Below are 23,029 nucleotides of genomic sequence, written 5' to 3'. Positions count from 1 at the left end.
ATGTTACAATCCTGTAAGGGAATAGTGACATTTCCAGGAGCTTCTTTTCCTTACCCTGTCTCCTTAGTCCTTCACACCAGTGTGATTTAAAATCTTAGATTGGGTCTAATAAAGCTGGTTTGTCGGGGAGCTTTAGCCTGCACATATTTTCCGTCAGCTCCTTATTGAGAATCCATACTGCCTCCTCCTGGTGATGCTGCCAAAGCCTAAAACAGGCTATTTTCATAATTCAAAATGCTAGGTCTTAGGCAAATAGGAAGAAACAAATTAGTGATGAATCAAGGTCAAGAGTCTGAGGAGTTGAGAAAGGAGGCTGATCCTAAAGGGAAAAGTGATTTCTGAAATGGAATATGTTCTATGTTGACAATACCTATCACATCTCTGAGTATACAAAATAACAACAACCTGAATTACAGAATTTAAATAAATAAACAGTGCAGTATGTGAATAACAGACAGAAGACTTGCTATAAAAATATGAACTTACAAAGTGAGCCTCTTTCAGCTGACATGCTTGGGCCCAGGAGTGTTTGAAGCTTCAAGGTTTTTTGCATTATGGAATAAGATATTTGCATAAATATAATGAGATAATCCAGAGATGGGACCTAAGCATACACTGTGTTTCACACAAGTCTTATGCACCAACCCTGAGGGTGGTTTTTATAACATTATTAATGATTCTGTGCATGAAACAAAATGTCATGGTGTGGGATTCTTCCCTGGGGCCTCATGTCAGCATTCAACAACTTATGGATTTGAGGGTATCTTGGTTTCAGTTTTGTTTTTTGTTTTTTGTTTTTGTTTTTGTTTTTAATTAGGAATGCTTAACTTGTATAACTCCTGTCCCATAGCCAGCATATGAAACTGGTGTTTCATAACAATCAAAAGTACACTGTTAAGTACAGGGAAATAGTTAAATGAGCTTCTGTCTCCTATGAGACACAAGTAGAAAACGAGGCTGCATCACGTACAATAGAGAACAATACCGAGATTCTAAAACACAAAGTCTTTAAATCAAATCCAGCCCATTTTTACACCCACTCCAGAAGGGCCACAGAGACTCAGATTATCCCGAAAAGAACCAAAGCTTCTCAATGAATTGCTACTGCTAAAATATAGAGCTTAGGTTAAAAATAAAATTAAAATAATGAATGTCCTAGAGTGTGACTATGACAATAAAGATAAATGTGTCAATTAATAAATTGATTTTTAAATCAACAACATCTTCTTCTTAAAAGCAACAAATAAGTAAAGAGCCAAATGAGGCACCTTTCTCTGGAGGCTACTCTAACACATCATTCTGATTTAATCAAAATAGAAATGGCCCTCCCTTCACAGTCTAAACAAGTTTGCACTCTTGCTCTGACAGCGTCTTCTCCTATGTCCCCAACCTCTCACTGTATCACCACACACAGTCTCATCTTCAGTCCCTCCTAAACTGGGGGGAAGAGGGGGGAGATGACGACAATGTAGCCCACGCAGAATCCCGAGAATCAGACTCGGGAGACCAGACTCAAAGGTACAGATTTGACTTTATTATCCAGTATAACAGTCTTTAAATGACTGAAAGGCCAATCAGACCAGCCCATACTAGTCTCCAGCACCAGTAACAATCAATCAGGTTGATGCAACTATAAGAAAAATATGGGAGATGTGGGGACAGGAGACTTCCATAAAGAAAGGGGAAGCAGTCACCTCGGATCCATTCTGAGACTTCATTAGTGTGCTAGGAATCCACTAGTCTGATAGTAGACCAACACTGTGTGCAGTGGATCAGGACCTTTGGAGATGTCTTAGGAGTTGCTGACACTTCATTTGCCATTCCCTATCAGCCTCCAAAAGGCTTACCTCAACATTCCCCACACTTACAGACAGATGACAGAGCTGTATTTCTAGCTGCTATCACTTCTGACATGCATGGCTACCTGAGCACCCTAGCAGGCTCGCTGTCATGAAGTACAAATTCATTCCTCATAAAGCTATCAGCTGGATTCCTGTAAGTCAGAGACATAACACCTTACTCTCTTGTCTAAGCCCCCTTTTGCCAGCTCCCAGCCCAAGCAGATTAAATGTAATATACACTGTGAGGGGCACAAGGCCCTCCACGTCCTATTCATGGTGTGGGATTCTTCCCCAGGGCTTCATGTCAGTATTCAACAACTTATGGATTTGAGAGCTTCTCTCTCCAAAAAGTGTTCAAGATCAAGTTTTCTCTTGCTGAAAAACCTCTGCTGAGGATAAAAACCAAAACATAAATACAAGAGTCTAAGTGATTACCTGTCCTTAAAAGAAATGGCATGTTATATATCATAGGCCCAGAAAATCTTCATCTGCCATTGTGCTTCTAAGCGCTTCTTTATTAAATTATATTCAGGATTGTCTTAAAACTGAACATGATATGAACTATATCTCCATGAAATACCACTGTGGCTTTACATCTGGTTGGCACAAGATGTGAATCCAATACGAACAGTGAACATGTCATCTCGGGACAGACAGACAGATGATACATACATACATACATACATAGGTAGATAGATGATAGAATAAGATGACAGAGATAGATAGATAGATAGATAGATAGATAGATAGATAGATAGATAGATAGATAAACAGACAGATGGGTGACAGGATAGATCCATCCATCCCCTGATCATGTAACACAAATACACTGAAGCAATAACAATGCCTTACACAGAAATCTTAGGGGCTCACCACTACCAGTAACTCAACACCAGCAAATCTATTTCATTATTTTAGGTCTTTCTTGTTTTCTTCACACAGCTTTCCATTTCTGAACAAGTTTTCATTGAAAATCACTCACACAAATGAGAATAATCTACAAATCTGTGGCAAAAGTAAAATTCCTTCAACTCGGAAATGCTCAGCCAGTGGTACTAAGTGTCTAAAAACCATCTGCCTTTAAGGTGCCAAACATTAGTCATGCGATTTTTTTTTTTAAGTACAACAAAGGGAGAGTTGTAAACTAAGACACCCAATATAGGAGAGCAAAAGGTGAGAACCATGTGAATTACCATAATGTGAGACATCCTGAGGACAAACAAATGCACGGTTATCTTCAGATAAACAGGTGTCTGGCTCAGCTGTTAGCAGAGACCCTCCTCCATATGAACCCAAATAGACTATTTTGGCAACATTAAATTCTTTTTGAGAAGCAATTACCATATACACCATCTCTTTGTATTTTAGCCAGCAGCCTCTTAGATTGTCACTGCTTGCTGTAAGACAAGTAATCCCCAGCTTAGTTATTTTTATTTAAAAGATCCCTACCATTTATATTTAAATTTATTTCTCCCATAGCTTGAATATTCATTAAATATTGAGAGGAGCCGGAGCTGTGGTAAGAATATATCCTAAGAGAAAATGTGAGAAAACATCATTAGACTCTCCTAGTGGACTGTGTTCTGCCAGTGATAGTCATTAGCAGGGTTCATTTGGAGCCTTTTTTCCTTACTGTAAGTTGTTGCTTACTGGACTGCATAGTCTAAATAGCATTGAAATTAACACCATTACATAAATTGAATATCTATGAACATGGGTAGATCAAATTCATAGTTGTTTAAATCATAAAAGTGACATAGTCTAGCATTTACCCACATTGAATGCCTACCATAGCCTCCTAAAATCCAGATGTTCTCAAAATATTTTAGCAATTCACATTAATGGTCACATTCTGAGAATCTAGAGGGTGAAACAAAAGAGCACATTTAACTTTGATGCTTGCCTGGTCACACTCATCACCAAATCACAAAAGCAGTGTGCAACGAATAAGAAATAAGCAATAAGCAAACAGACATTTTCCCTGATATTTGCTTTCCCTTCTTAAAAATTTGTCTGTGTTGGCTGGGATGCTTGTGTATGTTTATATGTGGGTGTACTTGGCTATTCGTGAATGCTTATGTTGATGGAAGACATCAACCACTCTCCACTCCATTTTTTGAGACATGGTCTCTAACTCAACCTGGAGCTCACAGTCTAGGGTAGACTGGCAGGCCACAGAGCCCATGGGAACACCTGACTCCACCCTCTTAACCCTTAGGCTAATGACCACAAGACCGGCAAGCTACCACACACTTGGCCTTTTCCATGAGTACAACAGACCCAAACTCAGGTCTTCATGCTGCATAGCGGCAAACACACTGCCCACTAAGCTTCTCTTCTGAGGCCCTGACTCTCTTAATGTCCCTATGAGACAGCAGCAGTCTTCCCACACAAAGATGAGTCATAGGTAAGCCATTCCAAACTAAACAGTTTTGTTTTGAAACTGTGTGTGTTCATTTGTAGGAGGGTCCATCCCTGGCATTCCTTTTAACATGCTAAATGACATTTTCGTTGTTTTTGTTATTGTTTTGTTTTTTGAGACAGGCTTTCTCTGTGTAGTCCTGGCTATCCTGGAAATCACTCTGTAGAACAGGCCGGCCTTGAACTCAGATGTGCCTGCCTCTGGCTCCCAAGTGCTGGGATTAAAGGTATGCAATACCATCACCAGGCAGACAATTATTTTTAACTTAGAAAATTTAAAAAATTATAGTCCCAAGGAAGCCTAGAGAGCTTTAACCAAGACCCATATATTGGCTGACACTTTACAATAGGGTCGTTAGATGTTTCAAGAGAAAAGAATTCCTAAGAATGGATTCAAAAATAGTTAACAGTACTGAATTTCAACTACAGAAATCAAAACTAAGCATATTTCCTGGGATACTGTGTAAAAAAAAAGAATACCATCTCCATAATCAACGAACTGTGTGACTAACTAGGGTAAGTGAAAACATGCATCAGGCAACAGCAGAACACATGCCCATCAAGACATCAGAAGACAGAACTCACCAAGATGAATTCATGTGTTTGCATATAACTTACAGCAAGAAGCAGTGAGATGTATAGCTGTGGCACACAGGAAACGCCCTCACGGAAGTAACTTGTAATTGAGAAGGTTTATCTATTATTGATGAGAAGAGATCCATCCACATAGCCAAAGTAATGGAAAAGGATTCAATAGCACAGAAGTGCCAGTACTTGGAATGGGAAGAGAGATTTTGGCATGCTTCATAAAATTCCACACAAATGTGTTTTAAGAAAAGATTTAATATTATCACATTTGAACCTCAGACTATGTAAGTAATCATGGTTATAGTGTAAATACACAAATAATGTCTTTGAGCCTAAGAGGTCTGGCTGTAACTGAAACACAGAGATTTGAAGTTTCTATAGCCAGTATTTATAAGTGTATTATAAATATAATATTTATAATAAGAAATGCAAAATAAATATTATATTTATTTTTAAGTATAATAATATAAGTTATAATAATTTATAAGAATTTTCCACTCATCAGAAAAGGAAATGCCATTATAATTTAGTATTCAATAACACTAGTGGTACAAGGGTTTAAATGACAGAAAACCAAGCAGCCCTGAGTCTCTACCTCTAAATACACAACTATTACTTTCATAAAACAAGGCAGAAATTTACCCTAATATTAATTATAAAACTATTCTGTAGGTCATAGGCAAGAAATCAGTTATTCACAGGAGAGCATGGATTCTATAATTGAATGAGCAGGCAGCCTCACCTTGGAACAGTAATCAATGTACAAGTGGCCACAGAGGCTCAATAGGAGACTGCTGCGTGTGGCTGCCCACACACTTACCAGCATCTGCTGTCTGAGCTGCCTGGCCAGGGCGCTGTCCTGAAGAGCATTCTCCCGCTGAGAGGCATCCGCCAGCACATTCGCTGTGGTTTCTGCTTCCTGAAGCCACTTGAGAAAGTTCTCCAGGTCTTTACGGCAAGTCTGCACTGTCCGAAGCTCAGTCTCCAAGGCACTCTGTCTGTCAGCGATGCTGAAAGAAACAACACAGAAGACACAGGTCTGTGACTCACAGGGTGACATCGTCCATCATACCTACCAAGACAAAATTAGCATATAGCCTCAGAGGAACTTCTATCTGTTAAGTCATCAAATGTAACTGTGTGATTTTTTTCATCTGTGGGTCTAAAATGATTCTTAAAGAAGGTGTCTAGTGATTTGTGAGATACCAGTACTGACACGTAGAAATACTAACAAAACCACACCCATACCAAAAAATAATTGTGCCTGCATTTTACATGCCATATTCGTGAACTTGTGTACTCTTACAGATTTATGCCAATATCTATGGGCTGCATAAAAGAAATGCAAAAGGCAATACCAATATTCATATATCACTCACTGACTTTGCAAAAGGAAAATAAAAAAAATATTTGAGATTTTATTTTTTTTATTACTTTATTTTTATTTTTTATTTTTATCAGTTACATTTTATTAACTCTGTATCCCAGCCGTGTCCCTATCCCTCATTCCCTCCCAGTCCCTCCCTCCCTCCCTCATCTCCACCGTGCCCCTTTCCAAGTCCACTGATGGGGGGACCTCCTCCCCATTCATCTGATCCTGTTTTATCAGGTATCTTCAGGACTGGCTGCAAAGCCCTCCTCTGTGGCCTAACAGGACTGCTCCTCCCTTCGGGGGTGGGGAGACCAAAGAGCCAGTCATTGAGTTCCTGTTAGAAATAGTCCTTGTTCCCCTCACTTAGGGAAACCAATTGGTTACTGAGCTACCACAGGCTACATCTGAGCAGAGGTTCTAGGTTATATCCATACATGGTCCTTGGTTGAATGTCAGTCTCAGAAAAGACCCTGTGCCCAGATATATTTGGTCCTTGTGGAGCTCCTATCCTTTCCCCATCAGACTAACTCCTCTTCTTTCTTATGATTCCCTGAACTCTGCCAAAGGTTTGGTCATGAGTCTTTGCTTTGAAAACACTGCTAGTTAGACTCTTTCAGATGCACTCAGTAGAATCCTGTCATACGTTCAATGCACATCCCATCTGTCTTTCTAAACGAGGATTGATCATCTCACCCCATGTCCGCTCAATTGATTATCGTTTTTAGGTGTATAGATTTCATTATGTTTATCATATCTTATAGGTCTATATAAGTGAGTATATCCCATGTTTGTCTTTCTCCTTCTGGGATATTTCACTTAGAATGATCTTTTCTAGATCCCACCATTTGCCTGCAAATTTCATGATTTCCTCCTTTTTGATTGCTGAGTAGTATTCCATTGTATAAAAATACCACAATTTCTGTACCCATTCCACCGTTGATGGACATCTGGGTTGTTTCCAGGTTCTGGCTATTACAAATAGAGCTGCTATAAACATGGTTGAGCAAGTGTCCTTTTTGTGTACTTGAACAAACTTTGGGTATATACCTAGCAGTGGTATAGCTGGGTCTGGAGGAAGCACTATTCCTATTTGTCTTAGAAAGCACCAGATAGCTTTCCAGAGTGGTTGTACCAGTTTACATTCCCACCAGCAGTGGAGGAGGGTTCCCCTTTCTCCGCAACCTCTCCAGCATGTGTTATCGCTTGAATTTTTCATCTTGGCCATTCTGATGGGTGTAAGGTGATATCTCAGGGTCGTTTTGATTTGCATTTCCCTGATGGCTAATGAGGATGAGCATTTCTTTAAGTGTTTTTCTGCCATTCGATATTCCTCTGTCGAGAATTCTCTGTTTAGCTCTGTTCCCCATTTTTTAATTGGATTCCTTGGATTGCTGCTTTTCAGCTTCTTTAGTTCTTTGTATATACTGGATATTAGCAAAGTGGCAGGATACAAAATCAACTCAAAAAATCAGAAGCCCTCCTATATACCAAAGACAAAAAGGCTGAGAAAGAAATTAGGGAAACAACACCCTTCACAATAGCCACTAATAACATAAAGTACCTTGGTGTGACTCTAACCAAGCAAGTGAAAGACCTGTTTGAGAAAAACTTCAAGTCTCTGAAGAAAGAAATCGAAGAAGATATCAGAAGATGGAAAGATCTCCCGTGCTCATGGATTGGTAGGATTAACATTGTGAAAATGGCCATACTGCCAAAAGCAATCTACAGATTCAATGCAATTCCCATCAAAATACCAACTCAATTCTTTACAGACCTTGAAAAAAAGATTCTCAGCTTCATATGGAGAAACAAAAAACCCAGAATCTCCAAAACGATCCTGTACAACAACAGATCATCTGGAGGTATCTCCATTCCTGATCTCAAGCTATACTACAGGGCAACAGTAATAAAAACTGCATGGTATTGGCATAGAAACAGAAAGGAGGATCAATGGAACCGCATAGAAGACCCAGAAATAAATCCACACACCTATGAATACTCAATAAATTTGACAAAGAAGCCAAATCCATTCAATGGAAAAAAGACAGCATCTTCAACAAATGGTGCTGGACCAACTGGATGTCTACATGCAGAAAAATGAAAATAGATCCATATTTATCACCCTGCACAAAACTAAACTCAACATAAAACCAGATACCCTAAATCAATTGGAAAAAAAAGTGGGGAACAGCCTAGAACTCATTGGCACAGGAGACAACTTCCTGAACAGAACACCAACAGCACAGGCTCTAAGAACAACAATCAATAAATGGGACCTCATGAAACTGAAAAGTTTCTGTAAAGCAAAGGATACCGTCATCAAAACAAAACGACTGCCTACAGATTGGGAAAGAATCTTCACTAACCCTTTATCTGACAGAGGACTAATATTTGAGATTTTAAAACACAATGTAAGGGCTACTATGCACAATTCAGTGACACAGCATTGGTCTATACAACACTCTGAGCCCAATCCCTAACACCACAAGGAAATAAGAACTTTTGGCCTTCACTAATAATCCAAGTAAATACACGTTGATTAAATAATATTTGATTCAATATATTGATTAACATAATAATATTTAGTAATGTTAATTTAATATTTAATAATATTTGGACAACACTGGACAAACATGTTTTATGAATGTTTCATTAGTTCTACATCAAAACTAGAGCACTGGAAGTTATTTGAATTAGACAAGATACACACCCATAAATTCAACATTTAAAAACTTTATATACCTCAAAGCTTCATAGTGAAAAACAGACAAATTATTTCTTTAAATGGGTACTGGGCTGAAAAGGTGGATATATCTGTGATAGGAATGCTTGATGTACAATCGTGAGGATGGAAGTTTGTGTCCTAGCAAGTAACAAGCCAGGTGGTCCAAAAATGCCTGTGATTCCAGTTTCACAGGATACAATTCCTATTCTGGCCTCTAGGCAGGCAGGCAGACACAAATGCACACAGACAGACACATGTAATAAAGTAAATTTTAATTTTAAAAAATGGGCACCAACAATTTCAGTCCTATTTATTTAGGACCCAAGAAAACTGAGACTGCATGTCCATATAAAGTCTCATACACAAATGTTTAAAAAAATCATTATTCAGAATATTGAAACAACACCACTGCTCATCATATGAAAGAAAAACTGATCAATGGAATATTATATGGTAATAAATGAACATTAATCATAGAATGAAAAAAAAGTCCTGATAGGCAGTCTAATACGCATGTTCCACAAATATATCATGCTAAGAAAAGGAATCCAAGTACCAAAGGGCAAATACTATGAGATCCCACATCTGGGAAATCCTGAAATAGATAAACTCAAAGAGTGAAAGCAGGTGGCTTATCCCCTAAGACCACAAACAACCCACACAGGAACAAGAGGGTAAAGTACAGACTCTGCAAGCAACGGAATATAACTCAGAAACTGAGACTAACTAGGTCCAGTGACATGGCCAGGCTCTCAAATACAGTCTGCTAAGTGAAAGAAGCCAGATACAAAGGACTAGAGTGAATCCATTAAAGTGACATTCTCAGATGACATAATCATACCAGCATTTACTCCATAAAATTCCTCTACTCACATTTTTCAGAAAGTAAACCTAAAACTGCCTATGGTAGTTGGAAAATGAATGACTCCCATCGACTAATGTGCCCTATGTGGCACATAGAGAGCGGCACTATCGGCGGTGCGGCCTTGTTGGAGTAGATGGGCCTTGTGGGAGGAAATGTATCACTGGGGGTAGGTTCTAAGGGCTTATAAACTCAAATCGGCCAGCATGACATGGTCTTCCTCCTGCTGCCTGCAGATCAAAATGTAGAAATCTTAGCTCCCTCCCAGGACCATGTCTGTCTGCACACTATCATGCTTCCTGCCATGATAATGAATTAAACTCTGAAACTGTAAGTCAGCCCCAACTTAATGTTTTTCTTTATAAGAGTTGCCATGATCACGGTGTCTTCACAGCAATAGAAACCCTAACTAAATACTGCCCTGTTTCAAATGTGTTGACCTCTAGAACTTCCCAGCAATTTCCCCAACTTTATCCTTTACTTTTCTCTCATATCCTCTTCATGTCCAAGTAATATGTTTCAGATTTTTTTCTAAAATATTATTGATAGTATGACCATGTAAAATTTTTTCCATGTAAAAATTTTATGCCCATATTATAGTGTCCTTCCTACCATCTCCATTTAGCAAAATCAAACCTTTTAAAGTTTAGAGCTCATCTCTTTGAGACTATTCTTTCTAGGTTAGGTTTCCTCACTGTGGGCTTATAAAAAGGTCAGTGAGCTACTTTATATAGAAAATAATCATGTGTAGTCTAGAAAGGTCCTTAGATTCTGATCTAGTTTCATTCTAAACTTTTATAATATATAATGTTTTTATCTGTCTACTTATTCTACAAACTACAGGAGAAATTGTTTTCCATATTTCCACATTCCTGGAAGTTCATACTGCAGAATCATAGTATTTCTAAAATGGCATCTAGCCATATTTTTATGAGATTTGTTCCCAAATGCCATTTTCCCTAAGGACACTGGAGAAAGACTACATCAAACGATAAACAGCATGAAGGGTGAAGACTCCAAAAAGAAAAAAAAAAAAAGACTCCTAACACCAGGAAACACCAATGAACTCTTTGATGATGAGAAAGAGGATCAAAGAGAAGACAGTGTGTCATTATTCTGACTGCTCTGTAACTCTGTATTAACTTGACAAAACTTACAAAGGATATACTCAAACGAGATAACTCAAAAACGAAAAACAAAACCATGAGCTCGAAGAAAGAGATTACACAGTGAGAGAAAAAGAATAGACATATTCAGTATGGTTGGTGCAAGCAGGCTCAGAAAGCACAGCAGCAGGAGAGATGTCTACAAGATAAAGATGTTAGAAGTGACAGAATGCTTACCATAACAGACTTTTTGAAAATTACAATATCAGGCTACTAAAAATATGTGAGAAGAATTAACAACAGAAACAAAAATGTTGGCATTTAAAAATAAGGCAAAAACTAACTTTGGATAAAACAAAAGGAACAAAGGAAAAAAATACAAAAATAAAAAATAAAGAAAGAAATAAACAAAGAAACAGAGAAGCAGAGAAGCAGAGGGTCAGTGAGAGACCCTGTCTCAAGGGAACAAGACAGAGACAATACAGGAAAACTTCTGACACACTCCTCTGGCTTGCACACAAACGTACATGGGTACACAACACAGGTATATAACTCAAATACACAAAAACAATAAACTTTAATTATAAAAAAAGAAACATTGAAATTCAGACTGTGTTTATAGAAGTCTAAATGAGCTTTATGTTATTATAATGTGTTACAGGGACAGGTATATGTATATGTGTATATGACTCAGTAGTGGAGTGTTTGCCTACTGCATGCACAGACCTGGTTCCTAGAGCCACACAGACAATAAGAATTTCATAGTCCACATATATATGCCACTCTGTGTTCTGATTTCTAAAAGTAGTATCATTTATATGAAGTTTCTAATAGAATGTAGCTCAGTTAGTCCTCCAAGTTTCTAAATTTCTGTTTCTAAAATTAGACCCAAAGCTAGTGTGGTATGCTGAATATTATAAAAATAATTTATCTACTTTCAAGAAATTAAAGATGATTTATCATAAGAAAATTAAGATTAAAATTAGAGGTTCAGTGTGTGTGTGTATGTATTATATATATATATATATATATATATATATATATATATATATATATAAAATCAGGCAGGTTAATTAACCTTTAATACCCTTTATAAACTACCCTCAGAAGAAAAAGGCCTAATTTTTGTCTCCTCTCATTTATCGGGGACATGGCTTAGAGTGAAGCATTTACAATCTTTGATATATTGGTTCCATCCTTAAAATAAAGAACTTGGACTAGATCAGTGAAAGAGCCATTTCAGACTCTCCAGGGGTCCTTTTCAAACTGTAGAATCCATCGCTGAGATCCCAGAAGCAGCTAGAAGAGTTCTTGTTGTCCCCATCCTAGCTTCAAATTCCTCTTCGTGAAGAGTCTCTACTTGTACATGGTATGTTACTGGTAGAAACAGGAGCAGAGTGCAGACAGCAAAGAGGTTGGGAGGCACTGAGCCCGGGGCTCCTATGACCGCTTTTACGACTGATCTCATATCCATCTAGGTCCGCAGACTACATATCTGGGTGTGTATGCACAATACACATTTGTGTATAAAAGTCAAAGGACAAACTCTGATGTCATTAATGAGATGCTATCAACTATTTTTTTTCACAGTCTCTCAGAGGCCTGAAACCTTCCATGTAGGCTACAATGGCTGGTAGCAAATCCCCAGGAATGTCCCTACCTCTGCCTCACAGCCCTGGGCTCACTGGTGCACACTACCATGACTGCAGTTTTTCATTAAAATTTGAAAAAAAACACACACACTCATAGTTCTGGAGATCAAGTTCAGGTCTTCATTCCAACTCTTGATTTTCTGAGTCTCAAAAACGACCAGAAAGAAGTAAATGATGAGTGGGTACTGGGAAAGGGATATATTATGACTGGAATGAAGGTTTTAACTATAGGAAATTTGTGCTTAGAAGACAAAGGTGGGGACTTTTTAAAATCTAAATCTGTAAACCTATAAAATAATAAAATAAAATAAAAAATAAAAAGAATAGGCTGAAAACATGTAAGATTTGAAGTCTACAAAGAGGACTTCAGCTGAAATACTTTTTATACTCCAAACAAAAGAAATAACTGACTATAGGACACAAAGAAAATAGAAATAGCTTCACACAGAAGATGTAAGGACATCCATGGGTGAGAGATTTGTGATCGTTTATATTAAAGGGAATGAGGATTTTCTAAAATATGAACTCTTAGCTTTCACATGATATTTGTAATAAAACTCGCTGTGATAGTCTATAAAATAAGCCAACAGCCATTTTGTAACATAAAATATGGCCACCTACAGAGGAGGCTTTTGAAAATGTCATTTTAAAGATGTTAGGCAATATTTGGTATTTTAAGCTGTAAAATGTAATATATGTTCAATGAAGTGTGTGTGTGGTTATAATTGGTCAAAGAGTAGATTCTCACAAATACAGGTCTTTTTTACAAAATGTAAAAATGGTTCTTAGGAAAGCCACAGTTGTGTGCTGCTAATTTGAATGTTTTAAAAGGTGACCTCTGGTATAAGATTTAAATGCATTTATGTCTTTAATGGAAATGGAAAATGTGGAAAATGGAGTGGAAAATGGCAGCATCAATCTGAGTGGCAGGTAGAATACTTACAGTGAAGTGGTTTCTTAAGATTTCTGTTCTCTTGAAAACAAAATTAACATTTATCTGAAAGCATCCAAAGTAAACAATGAGTATTGCTGAAATAAACTGTGGTCTTCTGGTGATCAGTCTTTGCTACATAGAGACTGCATCTTTACTAAGACATTTAAAACTTCCTTCTGTGGGACTTAAGGAGACTATGTGCTAAAAGCCTAAAGAGCCCCACCTCCAGCTCATGATGCATAATTGTGTATAACACAACAGAACAGCTACCTTCCTCTGGGGCTCCTATTGCCAATAATAATTAATAATAATAATAATACCACTCAGACATTTCCATAAGAGGCTTTGTATCTTCAGATCTTTTTTATTTACTTATTTATTAAAACTAGATCACTCACATTTGTTCTTCATTAATCAACCAATATTATACAATTCCATACCTTTCCCAATATGCATCAGTCTACCTCCCAAAGGCATCTTGCACCAAGCCCCAGAGCTCCTACTGTACAAACAGCCAGCTCCGTTGTACCTCTTTCTCCTCAAGTCAAGACCTCATCTGGCCATCACTGAACTGGAATCCTCGAGCTTGAAAGTACCATGCCTTCAATCCCTCTCTAGCCCTGCCACTCCCCATAGGAAATTTCTCTAAAATTGTTTCTACAACTTGTGGCACTTTCTTGCCTCCAGATTGTTTTTCTCCCCAAACCTACAGTGTCTCCCACTTCATGATCATTATCTTTCATAATCTTTTATTAACCCCAGTGCATGAAGCCACATAGCTAACTAACTCATCAACGTACATCTGGCACCTACGGTATCAATGTCTGGGTCACAATGACCAACAATGTCTCCATCTCTAAAGTACAGCCAGAAAGCACTTTCTTTCTGCTCTTCATAATTATTCTTTTATCCCAGTGAAGTACTCTCAAGGTAAGATCTACAGAGATCAAATTTTAATTGCTACAAACAGTGTCACTCCCACACCTATCACTCCACAGTGTCCCATTGTACTCAAGTCATCAATACTCTGATTTACACAGTTCATATCTGGCTTCTGTCTCCCTCTCCCCTCACATCTCAGGCCAATGTGCTCTTACTGCTCCATGATTTTTACAGCTACTGTTTATTCTGGAAGATTCTTCAGCTGGCTCTTTCTTAACCCCAGAAGTAGCTAAAGTATCACCTCCAATTTTTGCTTTCTAGCGTTTACGCAAGCTTTCTGAATTCCACACTCACATTGCACTGCTGACTTCTTTTACAGCTCTCAAATGTCCTCCCATAATTATGTTCTCTCCCTCCCAGTTTCTTCCATTATATTGTTTCCCTTAATAGAAAGTAAGCTCTCTGGAGGCAAGCACAAGTGTGCTTAAGGTTGATTCTTAAAGACTCTCATGCAGGAGCTGGCCAGCTGAAGGTTAATGAACAATTCTTTAAATAAATCATTAACTAATGAATAGTTCTTTAAATAAATGATGAAGTCACCAATAAAAATTTTTTTTTAATTAAGGAAAAGACAAAGACTGTGCCCATTATCCCTGTTTATGTGATACAGAACTGGAAAAAAATGTCTGCATGTAGGAGCCTGATACAAAGTGAACACAGGAGCATTCTCAGCATACATGTGTGTCATGATGGCTGTGTTTCATTAAGGGCAGAAAAATGATAGATGCAACATTAAGTAACAGAACAGAAAAAATATAGAAGAGTATAATTTTTATATTCTCTCAATGGTAGTGACTTAAACAAAAGAAACAGACTGAAAACTAGAGGTGACTATCAGGGAAAGAAATTATCTTCCAAAAGGATAAAAAAAAGTTGACTGACCCAAATCGCTGAATCTCCCAATAGTGAATGAGAGGATGAAAAGGCTACCGGCACTTTCCACCTACACCCACCAATTGAGAATGACAGTTGCTCATTTTATGAGCTCAGTGGTTGAGCTTGGCCAAAGGGTAGGCATAAGAGGTAATCCCAATATGGTATCTTTCATTGACAACTCCTAAAAGGTATTGACCAAACTGAAGAATGATCCATGCTAAAGGAAAATGCACGCTTTTTATTTAATCTCTGGAGACAATAAACAAGCACTACAGAGAAAGGAAAATGAACCAGAAGCTTTGAGATATACAACACAGCATGCTGGGAAAGCAACCACAGTCCAGGATCTAACAAATACAATCTTTTGACTTCAGAGTCTCATATGAGGCTGCCTCAAACTCTCTGCATTAAGGAAGCTATCCTTGAATTCCTGACCCCTCTGACTATATCTGGTAAGTGCTAGGATTACAGGTGAGGTTGACATGCCCAGTTTATGCAGCACTTGAGAACTGAACGCAGGACTTCATGCACACTAGATAAGCCCTCTACCAATTGAACTATATGCCCAGCCCACAGGCTCAATCTTCAGTGTACACAGAACTACTATCAGTCCCTATAAGCTCTATCTATTCCATAAGTATCAATGAAGAAGACAGTATTATAATAAAAGAAAATAAAGTTATTTTACTCATCAGTTTGAACTGTATGAATGACTTCCAATCAAATAGTCTTTAAAGTTTTATAGTCTCTTCTTCCCAGGATGGTTAGATTTTTACTTCAGCACAAGACACTTGAATAAAACATTAATTAAGCAAGTATGATCATTCCACTAACCAAGATAATTGGCTATTTTAAGAAGTTTTACCTACTAATAAAGATTGAGTGGATCTCTAAAGCATTCATTAAAGCAGATAATCCAAATTTATCATTAGGATCAGCAGAAACGGTTCAGAATGACAAACAAGCAGCTACAGACTCCACTTTCTACATATCAGCCACACAAAATTCTGCAAAGTATGATGACTTAGAAGGAAAACATGGCAGCATGATGACAAGCTGGTTGACCTTCTGTGAAACACAAAGCAGGTGCCAAGAGTGTTTGTATGAGACTTTTGATCTCACAGTAGTCCTGCACAGCAGACATGGCCTCCATTTTAGAAAGTGAGACCGAGTGGGACGAAATAACTTGCTCAGGTTCACCTCAGGCTTTCTTCTCTGACTTTGCCATCTGGAAATGCCTTTAAATAGGCATTTGAGGGGATAAGGACAAGGAGAAAGTCTATAGTTAATTAGTGACTCTTGAGAAACTATAGCTTACAGTTATCATATCTGATTTTCTTTATAATCCTTCAGCAGATAATTCTATTTATATACATACACATACATATATTTGTATGTATGCACATAAAATGTTGTTTTATCCACACAGAGTGAAAATATAGGAATAACTATTCAGGCCCAAATCAGGCATCCACATTCCAGAAATTGCTATATTCCTAACCCAAACACCTAAAATATTCTGAAATCTTGAAAAAAAAAAAGAGGAGTACCAACATGATTCCACAGTAAAAAAATCTGTTTCATTTTTAAAAACTACTTAACATGTTCTATAAATTACCTTCTGGTTATATGTCTAAGGCACATATGAGTGTTTATTGGTTAAGTGATAGCAGTGCTGGGACCGTACAAGGCCTCACACACGCTATACCCCAACACACAAGGCACGTTTACGACATAGTAAATGTCAGGTTAGATTTGAGCATTATCTCCTGCACCTGCCACTATGTGTCAGTTAAAGTCTCCGAGTCCAAGTGCCTTCTAGTCCCACGCAATGCGGATGAGGGATACTCACCCTGTATAAACACATTTTGACTATCTAAATTTATAACAAGTAATTAGGTAACTTGCATTAAAAATGCAAAGCAAAGAACTAAAAACTTTTGCACATTTGAAAATGAATGTATCTATATTATCTTCAGGGAGGTTTGGAAAAGGAATCAAACATACTCACACTTATGTGCTGTTAGGCAGAAGCCATTCACATGAGCTGCACAAAGACTGTAATAAAGGACATCAAAGGACAGCTTTCTGTCACAGGGCGTTTGGGATTTTGACATTATAGATAAGGGAATCAGGCCCTTTAAATGTGAGTGGTCGGTTTCAATTCATACCAAACATCACCACTGAAAGCTGATATTAAACTTCCCACAGCCACTAATGTTACTGCATATGCAAGTATGCTACCCCCTCACCTCTAAGAACTCTGCTGACAATGACATATAACCAGAATTCAGCTGTGGAATAAGAGGAAGTGATGATAAAGGCCTGGGGGGGGGGAGATCAGAGCACTACAGTGGTCATGTGCTCAAGGTTGCTATATTATTCACAGAAGCTCCCATATCTTTAATCTCATCTGTTCTCCATACATAGTGCAGATAAGAACCAGTAAATAGAATCACAGACAGATCTGAGAAGCAAATGCACAGAGCAAGCATTCAGCACCTGACATTCTGATAACAAAGAAGAAAAAGTCTTGTTAAAGGAAGTAAAAGTTAAAGTCTTGTTAAAGCGCCTGGCTGCGTAGGCGAAAAGCCCAGAATTCTAATCCCAGCTATGCCTGATGAGCTGTGTGACCCTAGGGTACTCTGCAATCTCTGTGCTCCTATTTACTATTAATGCAGTGCTGACCAAGATGCTTCCTGTCTCTTAAGACTGTTGGGAGAATCAAACAAGAGCTGTGTGAAGTGCTTACCACAGTGAGAGACAATGAGAAGCCACTCAGATCCACACACTAAAACCACAACAGGCACTCACGGGACACAGCAGCTCATTAAGTTTGCCATCCATGCTTCAAAACTCAGAGCAGGATGAGTATTACCAGCTCTCACCCTTACATGCAGTGGGACTTTGAACATGCCAGTTAACATCTCTGAGCTTGACAGTGTCGGACTAGCCATATGTTCTCGAGGGAAATGCTGAGTGGATCTACCCCAGAGGGGAAGTAAAGAAACTCCGTTTCCTGTCTACCTCTAAAGCATGAGTGCACAGGACGTAAACAGACACACAGTGTTTGCACTCCATTATTAAGAGGGATTCACAGCTGGCGCAGGAAGATTGCAAGTTTGATCCCAGTCTGAGCTACACTGCAAGTTCAAGCTACCTTAGGAAGACTCTACCCCATCCAATTAATTAGTTAATTAATTCATTTAAATTTCGGTTGGAGGGGCAGGAAAGTCTAAAAGCTTCATGTAGAAGATAATTTAAAAGTCAAGAAATACTGGTCTAAAGTAGTTATGAAACCTCTCAGTCTGTCTTTATGACACCAATGTCAAAAACACAAAAGGTTAATATAATCTCACAACTTGCTAAAGAAAGTGAGGAATGACATACATATATATATGTATATATATATATATATATATATATATATTCCTAAGAGATGTCTATTTAGAATAGTTAAAGATCTGAAACACACATAATTTCAATATAGAAGCCCTAGCTGTCACTCAGGAAGGAGTTTCTGAGGCATGGTCTTGTTGTATTTTCCCAACTGCATAAATAACAATATTATTTAAATCTCGTCTAAATATTAATATGATTTATTTCTAAAACAATAGAGACAGAGAATAAGTAAAGCAAGCCTTTGCAACTATAACAAAACTGGGACCCTGTGGCCATCTTAACTTTGATAAATTAAAGATCACCTTGGCATATAATTCATTTTTAATTGCCTCTTCCATCTAATTTAACTGCTGCTATGAGCTGTCTTAAGGTATTTACAAAGCAAAGGCAAGAAAAGGCTCAATGGTGACAAACAAAGCAGATGGCACATTTCAACTTCTTTTGCAACTGTTTACAAAGTTGAAAGAAAGTCACATTTCATTTTTTTAACTTTTATTAATTACACTTTATTCACTTTGTATCCCTCCATAAACTCCTTCCTCCTCCCCTTCTAATCCCACCTTCCCTCTCCCTTCTTCACGCACACATTTCTTACTCATGGAATTTCTGCAAATTAATAAAACAGTTTTGAAGGCTATCCTCACTGGTATTATTAATTCACCTTCCTCCCTTAGTTACAAGCTCTATCCAAACTGTTTGTCATATCAGAACATTACACTGCTAAAAATACCAAGATTACAGTCCTTCTCCTGTAAATTGGCAAAGTTGTGTATTAGTTAGGCTACCCATCTGGAACCTGAGTATACATCTAACTCTCTCTCTCTCTCTCTCTCTCTCTCTCTCTCTCTCTCTTTCTCATGTCTCTCTCCATAATCTTCAACAAGGAGTTTTCAGAACCATGCTACACACTCTAACTAACAATGACTTCTAAAGATCCAACAGGGGGCGTCATGCACCAAGGTGCATTCCCTCAAGCCAGACACCCACAGTTAGACCTCAAGAGCACAAGTGGTAGGTAAAGAGAACTGCCTCCTACAAGTTATGCTCTGACCCCTACACCATGCAGTGACACCCAAGGCAACACATGCACACGTGCACACACACGAACAAACATACACACCTGTGCACACACACATACAAACACATGTGTACACGCATGCACACACAATTTAAGACAAATTTAGAGACAAAAATTCTTTCATGTTATGTTACCATTAAATTTTTTAAATTATTGAATCACAAAATGTTCTGCTACCAATTTTAACCGCTACAAAATAAACGTGTTTTGATATCAAAATCACCTTTAGGAAATTTCATTTAGCATAGAAATTTCATTTAGCATAGGAAGCCATAATTTCACTTACATTATTTTTTACATCAGGCACTGCCAATATGATGTAAAAAATAAGTACTTTTGAACTGATGATAAACAGAAACATGCAATCTGAAAAAAAAAATGCTAACCACTGTTATAATTTCTCAAACCCTACAAACTTAAGTGAGCAAAACCCTGTCTTATACACACATGTGCTGTTTCAGGCTTTTCCAGACATACTGACAAGACACTGATAAAAAGAAAAGATAATAAATTAACCAAAACTCTGCAAATAGATTATTTCAGCGGTCAGGTGGGAGAACCATAGTGCCTGGTCCTCATTTGAGTATATCCCAGCCAAATATCGCATACAATTACAGTAATAATTACTACTAATGTTACCCTCAAGTAGTACAACTATCTGTGTTCTATACCAGAGAACTACAAAATGTATTCTAAATAATACAAAGAGGCACAAGAAAATAAGAAAACATTAAAAGAAAATAGTAGCAAGGTTATTCTAAAGAAAAAAAAAATGCATTGCAAAATTTCTAGAAGATATAGATATACACTCTCTACAAAGTATAATAATGTGAACTTTGTCCATCACAATTTAAAAGTAGAAAAGATAATAAAATATACTTCTAGTATTTGCCTATTTAGGTTGTTTCTACAGGAAAACCAGGGAAATTGAATTCTCAAGTAGGCAATGTGCATGGTCCTCCCAAGGCTTTAAAGTTACCTTTGTTTGAGATTGATCCATGATGTTTTCAAGTACTCAGTGGTTTCTTTCACATTCCTTGTGTCATCACTACTGTATTCTTCCAAAAGTTTCTGTAGGACGTTATCAAACACCATGATGACACCATCGCCAGAACCCAGTTCTTGAAGTAAAAGCTAAGGTGTAAGTTGAGGCACTGTTAGAACTGCTCACTCAGTGACTAGTATTACCCAACCCTAATATTCCTGGAAATTTTTAGTACATTTTAGACAGAGAAACCACAGAAGAAAGTAAAAGGACAAACTCTCAATTTTAAGAGAAAAATAATTGAACGAAAATAATTCTAGAAATAGAAAAAAAAAAACATTTCCACCATGGTAGTCTGGAGACAGGCAGTTTCAGGAAGTGGGCACTGTGACTCCATAGCCACCTGCACCCATGCCCAAATGCCTACCCTCCCCAGCACATACACACATACTTGAAAATACTAATAAAAATTAATCTTTAACAATGAAAATGCCTGAGAAATCAGGTGCATGGTGGGTGAGAGGAAAGTATTACCTACTGAGGAATCAAACTTCCTCAAAACATTTGACTTCTTCATTCTTTGTGCTGTACACCTTATTCTCAGAGAACACGAATCATACTGGAAAAAGCTGAGTTCTTCTATATGTGCTTGGAGACACATCAAAGATTACTATGGTGGAAATCCTCTGCCCTTTACCTCTGCATCACTCTGTCTGCAAAGGTAATACCCTAAATGGATCAAGATTTGTTCAGTATTTGCCCAAATGTCTACAAAGACACTCAATGTACCACAGGCACCAGCCCTTTCAAAGGTCCTAAACCCTGGAAAGTCTCTCAATCAAGATATTTTCATGAAATCCAAATGACAGCCAATATCATTTGTATTTGTAATGTTTTTGTAGCAATTGTGAAAAAAAAGTCCATCTTAAGGTTTCAGATGAAACATATGCTTTGTTCATTAGAGTAGCCGAGAATCGGTGCACAGTACTTGTGAAAGACTGTTCCCAAACCATTCCCCTCCATACATACCAAATCTGCACATGTCCCTTAGTGTAATGACACAGTGTTTGTACAGTAAGCTGCGTACATCTTCCATTATACGTTAAATATCCTGTAGGCTGTATTGCTTAAAATAATGGTTCTCAACCTGTGGGTCTCTACCTTTTCAGGGGCCAAATGAGCCTTTCACAGAGGTTGAGTATCAAGTATCCTGCATACCAGATATTTACATTATGGTTCATAACAACAGCAAAGTTATAGTTCAAAATAATTTTATAGTTGGGGGTCACTATAACATAAAGAACTGTATTAAAGTGTCGCAACATTAGGAAGGTTGAGAACCACTGACAAAAAACCATCAATGCTTCATAATTAGTTATATTGTTGTTACACAGAATAACGACAAGATAACAAGAAATCTGTATGTGTTCAGTTTAAAATCTGTAGACATTGATACTGCAGATGTGAAGGCCAAGTACACTTTGGGAATAAGGATGGAAACACTGAGGATCATTTTTTAATTAGATTCCTTTTAGTCATGTATACAAAAGCTTTGCTATTCCTTTGCAGCAATCAACAAGAACCATAAACACATAGAGCAATTCAGAAACTAACAGAGTTGGCCACTTTGATTTTAAATTACATCTATGAGAAGTCCTCGTGTGCAGATTTAAAGCATTATTTCCAGGTTTTCAATTTGCTTCCCACATTTTTCTAGATTACTGTATTCTTCCTAAACATACATTTTCATTTCAGGCTATCAAAAGGGCAAATACAATGTTACACCAAAGTGTGACCACTTGACCAACTCGAGAAATTTTCTGTGATTGTAGCAGGAAATTCTAAATAACACTTTAAACCCTAAATGTTCAATACACTCAACACTATAATGAAACTGATCACAAAAGCTATTGCTAATGACAAAACATAGACATCAGGGAAACTACACTGACTTATGACCTGATTTGCACACTATGGAAGCACTCCAATGAAAGTCTAAAATCAGTCTCTCAAGTAAGCCACAGAGTCAATGAATGAGGTTTCCTTTGTAGATGCAAATTATACCTCCATTCACACAAATGTATGTTTCTGTTTATTATGTCTTTAGACATCTTCTCAAAATAACAAAAACTCTGTGATTAAATCCTTATAAATTTCAACATATATGCCTAAGAACTTGGGAAAACATGAGAGCCCCTAATTATGGTTAACAATATAAAAGAAGTAAATTCAACAAATGACACCA

At 37.6% G+C, this 23,029-nt stretch overlaps 1 protein-coding gene across 3 annotated transcripts in view; it reads right to left on the bottom strand.

The window, feature by feature from the left end:
- The window catches only part of Utrn (utrophin), a 524,212-nt gene that overhangs the window by 251,104 nt on the left and 250,079 nt on the right, over positions 1-23,029 (bottom strand). For all 3 annotated transcript variants that reach the window (XM_060380271.1, XM_060380270.1, XM_060380269.1), the window contains 2 exons: positions 20,779-20,933; positions 5,671-5,860 (listed from right to left, as the gene is read on the bottom strand). In XM_060380271.1, coding sequence (XP_060236254.1) covers positions 5,671-5,860; positions 20,779-20,933 — 345 coding nt within the window. The remainder of the gene's footprint in view (positions 1-5,670; positions 5,861-20,778; positions 20,934-23,029) is intronic.

Source organism: Meriones unguiculatus, chromosome 3 (assembly GCF_030254825.1).
Source record: "Meriones unguiculatus strain TT.TT164.6M chromosome 3, Bangor_MerUng_6.1, whole genome shotgun sequence".
In the NCBI taxonomy this organism is placed as follows: Eukaryota; Metazoa; Chordata; class Mammalia; order Rodentia; family Muridae; genus Meriones; species Meriones unguiculatus.
This window is presented reverse-complemented; position numbering and strand designations above follow the sequence as displayed.